Below are 14,452 nucleotides of genomic sequence, written 5' to 3' on the forward strand. Positions count from 1 at the left end.
ACTGCCTATGTTCTCCTCTAGGATTCTGATGGATTCCTATCTCACGTTGAGGTCTTTTATCCATTTTGAGTTTATCTATGTGTACGATGTAAGAGAATGGTCGAGTTTCATTCTTCTACATATAGCTGCCCAGTTTTCCCAGTACCATTTATTGGAGAGACTGTCTTTTTTCCACTGTATATTTTTTCCTGTTTTGTCAAAGATTATTTGCCCATAGAGTTGAGGGTTCATATCTGGGCTCTCTACTCTGTTCCACTGGTCTATGTGTCTGTTTTTATGCCAGTACCATGCTGTCTTGGTGATCACAGCTTTGTAGTAAAGCTTGAAATCAGGTAACATGATGTCCCCAGTTTTATTTTTGTTTTTCAACATTTCCTTCGCTATTCGGGGCCTCTTCTGATTCCATACAAATTTTAGGATTATTTGTTCCAGCTCTTTGAAAAATACTGGTGGAATTTTTATCAGAATGGCATTAAAAGTATAGACATTTTAACAATGTTTATTCTTCCGATCCAAGAGCATGGAATGGTCTTCCATCTTTTTGTGTCTTCTTCAATTTCTTTCACGAGTGTTCTGTAGTTCCTCGAGTACAGTTCCTTTACCTATTTGGTAAGGTTTATTCCCAGGTATCTTATGGTTCTTGGTGCTATAGTAAATCGAATCGATTCTCTAATTTCCCTTTCTGTATTTTCATTGTTAGTGTTTAAGAAAGCCACTGGTTTCTGTACATTGACTTTGTATCCTGACACATTGTTGAATTGCTGTATGAGTTCTAGTAGTTTGGGGGTGGAGTCTTTTGGGTTTTCCATATAAAGAATCATGTCATCTGCGAAGAAAGAGAGTTTGACTTCTTCATTGCCAATTTGGATACCTTTTATTTCTCTTTGTTGTCTGATTGCTGTTGCCAGGACTTCTAATACTATGTTTAACAAGAGTGGTGAGAGTGGGCATCCTTGTCGTGTTCCTGATCTCAACAGGAAGGCTGCAAGCTTTTTCCCATTGAGGATGATATTTGCTGTGAGTCTTTCATAGATAGATTTTATGAAATTCAGGAATGTTCCCTCTATCCCTATACTTTGAAGTGTTTTAATCAAGAATGGATGCTAGATTTTGTCAAATGCTTTTTCTGCATCAATTGAGAGGACCATGTGGTTCTTCTCTCTTCTCTTATTAATTTGTTCTATCACATCGATTGATTTGCAAAAGTTGAACCATCTTTGTAGCCCAGGGATGAATCCCACCTGGTCATGGTGGATAATCTTTTTGATGTGCTGTTGGATCCTGTTTGCTAGGATCTTGTTGAGAATCTTAGCATCCATATTCATCAGTGATACTGGTCTGAAATTCTCCAATTTGGTAGGGTCTTTGCCTGGTTTGGGGATCAGGGAAAAGCTGGCTTCATAGAAAGAGTCTGGAAGCTTTCCTTCTGCTTCAATTTTTTGAAACAGCTTCAGAAGAATAGGTGTTATTTCTTCTTCGAAAGTTTGGTAGAATTCCCTAGGGAATCCACAAGATCCTGGGCTCTAGTTTTTTGGAGGTTTTTGATCACTGCTTCAATCTCATTACTAAATATTGGTCTATTCAGGTTGTCAATTTCTTCCTGGTTCAATTTTGGGAGTTTATAGTTTTTCAGGAATGCATCCATTTCATCTAGGTTGCTTAGCTTATTGACATATAACTGTTGATAATAACTTCTGATGATTGTTTCTACTTCCTTGGTGTTTGTTGTGATCTCTCCCTTTTCATTTATAATTTTATGAATTTGGCGCTTTCTCTCTTTTCTTTTGGATTAGTGTTGCCAATGGTTTATCGATCTTATTGATTCTTTCAAAAAAACCAGCTTCTAGTTTCATTGATACGTTCTACTGTATCTCTGGTTTCTACCTCATTGATCTCTGCTCTAATCTTGATGATTTCCCTTCTTATGTGTGGAGTTGGTTTGATTTGTTGTTGATTCTCCAGTTCTTTAAGGTGTAGAGACATCTGCTGTATTCTGGATTTTTGAATGTTTTTGAGTCCTAATGTATTTCCCCCTTAGGACTGCCTTTGCTGTATCCCATAGGTTTTGGACTGAAGTGTCTTCATTGTCATTGGTTTCCATGAATTGTTTCAGTTCTTCTTTGATCTCCTGGTTGATCCAAGCATTCTTAAGCAAGGTGGTCTTTAGCTTCCAGGTGTTTGAGTTCCTTCTGAACTTTTCCTTGTAATTGAGCTCCAGTTTCAAAACATTGTGATCTGAGAATATGCAGGGAATAATCTCAGTCTTTTGGTATCGGTTGAGTCCTGATTTGTGACCCAGTATGTGGTCTATTCTTGAGAAGGTTCCATGTGCACTTGAGAAGAATGAGTATTCTGTTCTTTTAGGGTGGAATGTTCTGTATATATGAGATCCATCTGGTCCAATGTGTCATTCAATGCTCTTGTTTCTTTATCCCATTCAATTAGTTAAACCTTCTCTCTGTTAACCCTATGTTTAGATGGGTAATATTATTATTATCTATCTATATTATCTATTTTTTAAAGTACTTTAAGGTATTATATACAAAGTAGTATTAAAACCAAATAATCAATACCATTATTATTCCTACTATGTATATTTATTAAATCAAGTGTCTTGTATATACTTATAATGAAATTTGATTCATGCAATTTATATTTGCATATACAAACTGTAAAAAACAAAATCTCTTCAATTTAACAGGATCCTCCTTAGAGCCAAACAATGCCTCAAAAACTCTGTGATAAGGCACACTATCATAAGGAAGATGGTGAAAGCAACGAATGCTGCTTGCACAGAACATTTTATCCTCTTTGCCTGCCGGACAGCACTGCTGACTGCTGAAATCTAAACTTTAGAGATTAAGAACATAAGACTTTATTATGCTTACCAGTTCTAAGTGATTATACATTCTAAAACAAAATGCATCCCTAAAGTTGAGGGCGTTGGGCATATTTCACCAAGGTGGATTTCCAAATAGCAGCTTGAGAAAGTGATCCTGCAGAACCAGTTGAACATATTACAAAAGCCCAGCTACTGTGACTGAAAAGAATGACTCACAGCTGCCATAACCTGAAAATAGTTTTTCAAGGAAACTGGCCCTGGCTTTGCAACCCTTCCTCAGTCAGGGGGTCCTAGGAGTGACTGATTCCTAAGACCATGATTCCTATCCTCCCCCTGGGCCCCATTCTAGGATGGGAGGACAGAGTTGAGGGGATGAAAAAGTGTTATAGATGGGACAGAAAACAATGAGGCTAAGGGTCCCCATTGGTTTTTGTGAGAGGTCACCAGGTTTAATAATAAAACATTCACTGTCCAGGCAGGCATTTCTACTACCTCCTAGCCAAGGGTCTTGTAACAAGATGGTAATGGAGCTAGGAATGCTTAAAAAAACAAAAAACCCAAAGTCAGTGCTCTAAGGGAAGTCTTCAGTATTCTGTAAATGTAAGAGTTCTTCCAGGTACCCAATACTAAGGAAATACTAAGTGACAAGTCTAAATACTCGGCAGCAATCCAGGTGCATCCATAAACAGAAAAATTCCTCTGGTTTCAGTAGTGCTCATTTTTTTCCCTAAAAATTTGTTATAATATTTCTAAAAGGTAAGGTTTTAGGTCAGACATTTTATTATATCCAAAGCTCTGTTGGAAATAATCAACAAAGATGGTTCAATTTAAATTTAGATAAACGTATAATAGAAACAAGTACTAAATCTTAGGCAAATCACAGTATTTCTGATTCTCAGTTTAATTAATGGCAAAAGATGGGCACTAAATTGTCTAAATTCCAGCCATTAAATTCTACCAACCTATAAAGTATAAAAAAATTTAAAATACGAATTCATGCTACTGTATTGCTAACCAACTCACATTTTATTTTCTGCCAAACAAAGGTGTTCTTTAAGAAGCTGAATTTCAGATTCTTTTTCTTGAAGCGCTATCTGAGACTGATATTCTTTGTCTCGATTGGCCACCAGCAAAGCTTCTAGATTCTGCATGGAGATTCTCTCATTTGTCATCTGACTCCTGAGGAGTTCTATTTCAGAGCGAGCAGAATCTAACTCATTCTCCATCTGTATGATAATAGGAAGATATCTATACTTATTCCCATTCATTTAACTGATCTATTATGAGACTCATAAAATTTCTATATAATGCTATAAATTGACAACTTCTTTTTATAAAGATTTTGTTTATTTATTTGACAGACAGAGGTCATAAGCAGGCAGAGATGCAGGCTGGGGGTAAAGGGAGCAGGCTCCCCACTGAGCAGAGAGCCTGATGCGGGGCTCAGTCCTAGAACCCTGAGATCATGACCCAAGCAGAAGGCAGAGGTTTAACCCACTGAGCCACCCGGGGGCCCCCTGAAAACTGCTTTTAATTTCTTAATTAGAAATTATGTCTTCCTTCCTACCAAACACACACACACACACACACACACACACACACACACAGTATCATTTTCTTCAATTCTCTGATCATATAAAGAATTCATTAATTTAACACTTACTAATAATCCCAAACTGCAAAGGATTTCCATTCCCAGAATTTTTTTTTAATATATTTCTGCAAGACTGACATGGTGCTATACATGACTACTGTTTTGTCCTAAGTTAGGTGAGTTACTAATGGCTAACTACCTTGTAGAATATTATTGTCCCTCATAGTTAAGGAAGATAAGGAGTTGCACATTCTCTCTCTTGCATAAAGCTGTGAAAAGCTTAGTTTTTTAAAGATTTTCTTGAGTCTCAAAAATGCTCTGTAAGCCAAATATTTCTTCAAAAGGAGGAAAACCAGATATTTTTTTAGAAAAAAGGTGTTCTTTATCTCATAATACACATTATAATAAATTATAGATGTATTTAAAAAGTTAAATGTGGAAAAAATAGAACCTTAAGAAAAAAGAATTTAATAAAGATGAAATTATGAGGGAGGAGTGAGCAGATAGGGGAAGGACTGTCTATACTAGATACAATTAAGAATGATGTATAACCATATAAAAAATAAACATAGCAATAGTCAATATAAACCTAACCAAAAATTGGAAGGAAACAACTGGAAGAATATAAACTCAGTTTGTATGGTGACAAATGGTAGCTGCAATTGTGGTAAGCACAGCATTTGTATAATCTTATTGAATCATTGCATTGTACACCTGAAACTAATTAAAATTTTGTGTCATCTATACTCAAGGTTTTTTCATTATGTTCAATTAGCCAATATATAGTACATCATAAGTTTTCGCTGTAGTGTTCAATGATTCATGAGTTGCATATAACACCCAGTGCTCATCCCAACACATGTTCATATTTTAAAAAATTTATTTTAAAGAAACTCAATAAGTAAGATGGTTAAATCTTATACAAAAAGGAACTTATGTGAATTGATGAGAAATATGAACAAATCATACAAACAGAAGATTTACAAAATACAACTCATTAGAAAACATATGGGGAAAAACTACCCTTACTAATAATCTAATAAATACAAAATGAAACAAGATGCTATTTCTAGTCCATGGTTTCATAATCTTAACACTACTGACCTCTTGGGTTGGAAAATTATTTGGTGTAGGGAGGTGTCTTATGTGCTGTAGGATATTTAGTAGCATACCTGGTCTCAACTCATTAGAGGCCAATAGCATCCTCCTACCCCACTTGTGACAATCAAAACTAACTCCAGGGGCACCTTAGTAGCTCAGTCAGTTAAGTGTCTGACTTAGGATCTGGTCATGATCTTAGGTCTGGGATTGAGCCGTGTTGGGCTCGATGCTCAACAGGGAAACTGCTTCTCTCTCTCCCTCTTCCCTTTCTCCCACTTGTGCTCTCTCTCTCTCTCTTTATCTTTCTGTCTTTATCTCAAATAAATAATAAAATATCTTTTAAAAAAACATCTCCAGACATTGTGGAATGGCCACAGGGGAGCAAAATCTCTTTCAGTTGAACCATTGTCCTAGTTTATCAAATTGGCAAATTTCTTAGTGTGTATTGATTAACATTAAAGTGGGCAATGGCAATTTCATACACTCTGCCAGGAGGAATACAAAATTTTTTTTAGAATCACTTCTTTTGGCAATAGCTTTATTGGATTATAATTTACATACAACTCATACAACTCACCCAATTTCCATTTACTTACAATTCAACTGTTTTTTTTTTTTCATTTGTTTGTTTTTATTTAAATTCCAGTTAGTTAAGACATAATGTAATATTAGTTTCAGGAATAGAATTTAGTGATTCATCACTTATATATAACACCCAGTGGTCATCACAACAAGTGCCCTCCTTTATGCCCATCACCCATTTATCCTATCCCCCACCTACCTGCCCCTTAGCAACCCTCAGTTTGTTTTCTGTAATTAAGAGTCTCTTCTATGCTTTGCCTCTCTCTCTTTTTTCTTTCCCCTATATTAATGTTATGTTTCTTAAATTCTTTATATGAGTGAAATCATAACATATTTGTCTTTCTCTAACTGACTTACTTCATTTAGTATAATACATGCTAGCTCCACCCACGTCATTGCAAGTAGCAAGATTTCATTCTCTTTTATGGCTAAGTAATAACGATGCAGAAAAAAGCATTTGACAAAACACAGCATCCTTTCTTGATAAAAAACCCTCCATAAAGTAGGGATAGAGGGAACATACATCAACATCATAAAGGCCATATATGAAAGACCCACAGCTAATACATCCTCCATGGGTAAAAACAGAGCTTTTCCTCTAAGGTCAGGAATATGACAGGGATGTCCACTCTCACCACTGTTATTCAACATGGTAGTAGAAGTCCTAGCCTCAGCTATCAGACAACAAAAATAAAGTGCAGCCAAATTGGCAAAGAAGAACTCAAACTTTCACTCTTTTCAGATGACATGATACCTGTAGAAAACCCAAAGTCTCCACCAAAAAATTGCTAGAACTGATGCAGGAGTTCATCAAAGTTGTAGGATATAAAATCAAAGCACAGAAATCTGCTGCATTTCTATACACCAACAATGAAGCAACAGAAAGAGAAATCAAAAAATTGGTCCCATTTACAATTGCACCAAAACCTGTTTTAATAGGAATAAAACTAACCAAAGAAGTAAAAGATCTGCACTCTGAAAACTATGGAACACTTATGAGAGAAATTGAGGAAGACACAAATAGAACATTCCATGCTCATGTATCAGAAGAGCAAATACTGTTATAATGCCTATAACTACCCAAAGCAATCTATACATTTAATGCAATCCCTATCAAAACACTACCAGCATTTTTCAGAGAGCTAGAACAAATAATCCTAAAATTTGTATGGAACCACAAAAGACCGCAAAGAGCCAAAGAAATCTTGAAAAAGAAAACCAAAGCTGGAGGCATCACAATTCCAGACTTTAAGCTCTATTACAAAGCTGTCACTGGCACAAAGACAGACAGATCAATAGGATGGAATAGAAAACCCAACAATGGACACTCAACTAATCTTTGACAAAGCAGGAAAGAATATACAATGGAAAAAAAGACAGTCTTTTCAACATATGATGCTGGGAAACTTGAGGAAATCCTTTTAATCTATTTTTTTCTGTTGTGGCTTGTGCTTTTGATGTGGATCTAAGAAAGCATTACCTAACCCAAGGTCACAAAGATTTACTTAATGTTTTCTCATTAAGAGTTTTATAATTTTAGCTCTTACATTCAGGCCTATAATCTATTTTAAGTTAATTTTTGCATATGGTATGTGGTAAGAATCCAGCATTATTCTTTTCCATGTGGATGTTCAATTGTCCCAGAACCATTCACTGAAGAGACTACTCTTCCCTCATTAAGTTGTATTGGCATCAATTTTCTGAAAATAATTTGAGCACAAACTTAACACTATTTCTGGATTCTCAATTCTGTTCCACTGGCCTGTATGTCTTTCTTCATGCTGGTATTACTCTACCTCGATTACTGTACTTCTGTACCCAGTTTTGAAATTGGGAAGTGTTAGTTCTCTGATTTTATTCTTTTTCTTCTCACTCTACCTCTTTTTAAAAAGATTTTATTTATTTGAGAAAGAGAGAATGAGCAAGGGGGAGGTGGAGAGGGAAAAGCAGACTCCCTGCTGAGCAGGGAGCCCAATGTGGGGCTTGATTCCGGGACCCTGAGATCATAACCTGAGCCAAAGGCAGATGCTCAACCAACTGAGCCACCCAGGCACCCCAGATTTGTTCTTTTTCAGGATTGTTTTGGCTACTCTGGGGCACTTGAACTTCATAGCACCTTGCCAATTTCTATAAAGAAACCAGCTGGGATTCTGATAGGCATTGTATTGAATCTATAGATCAATTTGGGGGTAGTACTGCCTTTTTAACAATGTTTAATCTTCTAATCCATGAATACAGAATGTCTTTCCATTTACTTAGGTCCTCTTTAAAATTTTTTAAGCAATGTTTTGTAAAGTACAAATTTTGCACTTCTTTTGTTAAAATTACACCTAAGCATTTTATCTCCTCTTGGTGCAATCCCTTTTGATGCAATCTCATCTGATGGAATTGTTTTATTTTCATTTTTTTGGATTGTACATTGTATATAGAGATGTAATTGATTATTGTATATTGATATACAATATACTTGGCCTGCCAAGTTTCTGTTGACAGATCTGCTGTAAACCTAATTTGTCTTCCCTTATAGGTTAAGGACTTTTTTCCATTGCTGCTTTCAGGATTCTTTCCTTGTCTGTGTATTTGGTGAATTTGAATATGAAATGTCTTGGTGGAGGTCAGCTTTTGTTGAATTTGATCAGAGCTCTCTGTGCTTCTTAGATTTTGATGTCTGTTTTCTTCCCCCAATTAGTTTTCAGCTCTAATTTTCTCAAATAATCTTCCTGCCCACTTTTCCCTCTCTTCTTCTGAGACTCCTGATACAAATGTTATTATGCTTTAAGGAGTTACTGAGTTCCCTAAGGCTACATTCATGATTCAATACTTTTCCTTCCCTCTTCTTTTCAGCTTTATTATTTTCCATAATTTCATCTTCTATATTACTGATTTATTCCTATGCTTCAGCCATTCTCATCCTCATTGCATCCAGTCAGTTTTGCATCTCAGTTATAGCACTTTTTTTTATTTTGGACTGACCATTTTTTAGTTCTTTTATCTCCACAGTAAAGGATTCTCTCGTGTCTTTGACACTTTTCTCAAGCCCAGCTAGTATCCTTATGATTGTTGTTTTAAACTCTGGTTCAAGAATCTCATTTATATCTGTTTTGATTAAATCCCTGGCCATTACTTCTTATTCCTTCTTTTGGGGTGACTTCCTCAAACCTGTAATTTTGCTTAGGTCACTTTTTTGTGTGTGATTTTTAAGAAAGACTGTTACATTCCTGCTCCTGAGAGTAATAGCTATGTTAAGAAGAGGTCCTATATGTGCTGGGCCTGGTGCTTCAGGAAGTGTTTCAAAGTGTGCACTCTGCTGTTTTATATTGGCTGCTCTTTCCCTCAGGTCAGTCCTCTGCAGAGCTTCTTCTTGCCTGCACTGGGGGAGTGTCTGGACCTTGTCCACTCTGCCAAGTTTTAACTGGGTGTGTTTTGGTCTACTTGTTAAAAGAAGATGGATTCTATTTTCCTTAGACCTGAAGCTTTGCAACACTCTATGACTTGGTGTGTGCAAGGGGTTTGTGCTGGTCTTTTGGGGGAAAGGCCTGCTGTGCTGATATTCAAGCAGACTTGCCCTATGGAGATGCACCTGCAGGGCACAAAGGGGTGGGTCTTATTTTAAGTAGGGCCAGCATCCACTGGGGGGGGGGGGTGTTTTGTTGCTGTCAAGTTGGTCAGTGCTGTTGGGTTTGGCAGGGGGTGATGCCATTCTCTCTTGACCCCAGACCAGGGAGTTTGCTCCCACCACTCTTCAAGAAGCCCCCCAGAAGAGCAAACAATCTCTCCCCTTGTGTCCCCAGCTTTCATCAGATTGCTGCCTGTCTGTGTCTGATCTGTCTGCCTGCCAGAGTACTCATGTGTTTTATCTCAGACATGCAGCTAGGTTCAAAACTCCAAATTTTAGGGACCCACACTGATCTGCTGCGGGAGGGTCTTGCCATGCTGTTGCTGGTGCTGGCTTGTCCCTGAAAAGCAGTTGCATGACCACGCAGTGGTTCAGAGTTTATGTTAAAGCACAGTAAAAAGCTAGCACCCAGGTTTGCTGCCCTTAACCAGTTTCTTTGTTCCTATGCCAGTAAGCAGGGCAGCATATTAGTGCCTGCCAGCTCTTTTGTTCCCAGAGAGGCCATGCCACCCTTCCCAAATGCACTCCAAGAAGGGCAAATGTTTCTCCCTGTGGGACCCAGGGGATCCTCAAACCATACTGTCTGCTCCTGATCTCTAGCCTCCTTCCTCACTGGAGCACTGCTAAGCCCACCAGTCATTACTGTGACAATGGCACAGGCTTCTAAAGCTTCAGACTTTGAGCACCACTACTTGTGTAGGCATCCCCTCTCCTTTTCCCAATCAATAGTTTTGAGGAATAGTTTTTCTTGTGCAATCCCTTGTGTGTTGCTTTAACTCTTTCTCTCTCTTTCTCTCTCACCCTTCTCTCTGTGATCGGGGCTCCAACTTTCCTGCAGCACCTGCAGTTCTTTTCTCCCTCAAATCAACTCTCTGTAACTCCTATTTTCTACCTCTACATGTGCAGTTTGTTTTACCAGTCTTCAGGTCAATTTCTTGGGTATTTGGAGTGATTTGATAGTTATCTAGCTGTGTTTGAGAGATGAGACAAACTTATGGCTTCCCTATTCCTCCTTAACTCTATAGGAAACCATGTTTAAAGAAGTAAAGGAATGTATGATGACAATGTGTCAGCAGTAGAGATTAATAATAAGGATATGGGAATTATGAACTGTTCTCAAAGGCAGTTTCTTTTGCTTGCTTTATTTACCTGTAGCTGAGTCACACTTTCTTATTTCTTTGAAAGTCAAATTCTTGTCATTGATGAACACTGGGCATTTAAGCTTCTATATTATAACAACTCTGAATACTGACCCTCTCCATGTCAGGACTTACTGTAGTCCTTCATTGCTTTCCTTCCTTCCCTACCTTCCTTTCCTTCCTTCTTTCCTTCCTTCCTCCTTGCCTCCTTCCCTCCCTTCCTTTCCCTTGACAGTTCCCATGAAGTCTATTTCCCTTGCAGTGTACAACTTCTGGTGTTATTCCTCAGGGTATATCCATAATCACTCTGACTCATTTACCATCAGCATGTTTACAGTCTCTCTAAAGCTTTCTATTGAGATGACAGTGGATTTAGTCAGGCTATCTTTGATTGTCTCTCTCCTTGATCTTCCTGTTAAGTTTCTAGCTGGTCTGTTTCTATTGCTATCATCTAAATGCTAGTCTCCATTAATTGTTGACTAATTGCTCTATTGATTTCACAATGGCCTATGGGTATAAATTGCTTTACAGTCTGATCCAATTAAATTTGGACTCCTTTGCCAGATGGTAGGGATAAGTCTTTAAGGCTTGCTCTAACTCTAAAGGGGGACTCTTAGCTATCACTTTCCATGGTTCTTTATTAAGCTTCTAAGTAGCATATTGTTTTGCTTCTTATTATCATGAAGTTACTAGTTTTCTTTTAAAAAAAAAGTTTTATTGCATGACTAATTGCTGAAATCCTTAGGATGAACTGGATAATGCAACAGCTGCCCTTCTGGGTTTAGGTGTTGCTTCTTCATGGAATCCATGCCTGAATCTCTGATATACAACTTTTACATGCCTCATTGAACTGGTCTCAGTGGTATTTCACCGTTTAGACTTTGCACTCAAGTTATACTTTCTGTTCTACTTGGCAGGGCAACAATAATTTGCCACATTGACTTCTAAAAGTGGTAGGCCTTAGAGCCACAGCAGCAGCACATGTGCATCTCCTTGCTATGATTTCCACATGATGACATTCACTTCATCATCTCAGTTCTATAGCTGATATCAAAGAGAAGACATTTCTGCTACATCATGCTCAGAACATCTGCCCATGAGAGCACCACTAGGTTCTTTGTAATTGTGTTTCATAACTTTCTGAGAGCTTTATGACTATATATGCCCAAATTCCCACTTCTGGGAATGCATCTTAAGAATATAAAGCAAAATATCGGTGAATTGCCAGGTTTACACAATTCACAGCACTCACCATAGCATATAACCTCCCCAATGTCACAGACCTGTACCCCGGGGGATAAAAATATATTACATGTTTATAAAAAATAAAAAATTTAAAAAAGAATATAATGCAAAATGTGATAAAAGTTTTATGTAGCAAAATAATACCATGTTGTTTTATACACACAAAAAATCTGAAAAACCCACCGCAAATATCATTCTCAATGGAGAAAAACAGAAAGCTTTTATGCTAAGGTCAGGAACACGGCAGGGATGTCCATTATCACCACTGCTATTCAACATAGTACTAGAGGTCCTAGCCTCAGCAATAAGACAACAAAAGGAAATTAAAGGCATCCAAATCGGCAAAGAAGAAGTCAAATTATCACTCTTCGCAGATGATATGATACTATATGTGGAAAACCCAAAAGACTCCACTCCAAAACTGCTAGAACTTGTACAGGAATTCAGTAAAGTGTCAGGATATAAAGTCAATGCACAGAAATCAGTTGCATTTCTCTACACCAACAACAAGACAGAAGAAAGAGAAATTAAGGAGTCAATCCCATTTACAATTGCACCCAAAACCATAAGATACCTAGGAATAAACCTAACCAAAGAGGCACAGAATCTATACTCAGAAAACTATAAAGTACTCATGAAAGAAATTGAGGAAGACACAAAGAAATGGAAAAATGTTCCATGCTCCTGGATGGGAAGAATAAATATTGTGAAAATGTCTATGCTACCTAAAGCAATCTACACATTTAATGCAATTCCTATCAAAGTACCATCCATCTTTTTCAAAGAAATGGAACAAATAATTCTAAAATTTATATGGAACCAGAAAAGACGTCGAATAGCCAAAGGAATATTGAAAAAGAAAGCCAAAGTTGGTGGCATCACAATTCCGGACTTCAAGCTCTATTACAAAGCTGTCATCATCAAGACAGCATGGTACTGGCACAAAAACAGACACATAGATCAATGGAACAGAATAGAGAGCCCAGAAATAGACCCTCAACTCTATGGTCAACTAATCTTCGACAAAGCAGGAAAGAATGTGCAATGGAAAAAAGACAGCCTCTTCAATAAATGGTGCTGGGAAAATTGGACAGCCACATGAAGAAAAATGAAATTGGACCATTTCCTTACACCACACACGAAAATAGACTCAAAATGGATGAAGGACCTCAATGTGTGAAAGGAATCCATCAAAATCCTTGAGGAGAGCACAGGCAGCAACCTCTTTGACCTCAGCCGCAGCAACATCTTCCTAGGAACAACGCCAAAGGCAAGGGAAGCAAGGGCAAAAATGAATGATTGAGACTTCATCAAGATCAAAAGCTTTTGCACAGCAAATGAAACAGTTAACAAAATCAAAAGACAACTGACAGAATGGGAGAAGATATTTGCAAACGACATATCAGATAAAGGACGAGTGTCCAAAATCTATAAAGATCTTAGCAAACTCAACACCCAAAGAACAGATAATCCAATCAAGAAATGGGCAGAGGACATGAACAGACATTTCTGCAAAGAAGACATCCAGATGGCCAACAGACACATGAAAAAACGCTCCATATCACTCGGCATCAGGGAAATACAAATCAAAACCACAATAAGATATCACCTCACACCAGTCAGAATGGCTAAAATCAACAAGTCAGGAAATGACAGATGCTGGCGAGGATGTGGAGAAAGGGGAACCCTCCTACACTGTTGGTGGGAATGCAAGCTGGTGCAGCCACTCTGGAAAACAGCATGGAGATTCCTCAAAATGTTGAAAATAGAACTGCCCTATGACCCAGCAATTGCACTACTGGGTATTTACCCTAAAGATACAAACGTAGTGGTCCAAAGGGGCACGTGCACCCGAATGTTTATAGCAGCAATGTCCACAATAGCCAAACTATGGAAAGAACCTAGATGTCCATCAACAGATGAATGGATCAAGAAGATGTGGTATATATACACAATGGAATACTATGCAGCCATCAAAAGAAATGAAATCTTGCCATTTGCGACAACACGGATGGAACTAGAGCGTATCATGCTTAGCGAAATAAGTCAAGCAGAGAAAGACAACTATCATATGATCTCCCTGGTATGAGGAAGTGGTGACGCAACATGGGGGCTTAAGTGAGTAGAAGAAGAATCAATGAAACAAGATGGAATTGGGAGGGAGACAAACCATAAGTGACTCTTAATCTCACAAAACAAACTGAGGGTTGCTGGGGGGAGGGGGTTTGGGAGAAGGGGGTGGGATTATGGACATTGGGGAGGGTATGTGCTTTGGTGAGTGCTGTGAAGTGTGTAAACCTGGTGATTCACAGACCTGTACCCCTGGGGATAAA

The 14,452-nt window shown here is 37.9% G+C and overlaps 1 protein-coding gene across 5 annotated transcripts in view; it reads right to left on the reverse strand.

Annotated features, from left to right (window-relative positions):
• The window catches only part of TSGA10 (testis specific 10), a 152,244-nt gene that overhangs the window by 16,223 nt on the left and 121,569 nt on the right, over positions 1-14,452 (reverse strand). For 4 of the 5 annotated variants that reach the window (XM_059134717.1, XM_059134716.1, XM_059134715.1 and 1 more), the window contains exon 17: positions 3,866-4,068. The exons of the other annotated variant lie outside the window; for it this stretch is intronic. In XM_059134717.1, coding sequence (XP_058990700.1) covers positions 3,866-4,068 — 203 coding nt within the window. The remainder of the gene's footprint in view (positions 1-3,865; positions 4,069-14,452) is intronic. 5 annotated transcript variants of the gene reach the window in all.

The sequence above is a fragment of the Mustela lutreola genome, chromosome 9, assembly GCF_030435805.1.
Source record: "Mustela lutreola isolate mMusLut2 chromosome 9, mMusLut2.pri, whole genome shotgun sequence".
NCBI lineage: Eukaryota > Metazoa > Chordata > Mammalia > Carnivora > Mustelidae > Mustela > Mustela lutreola.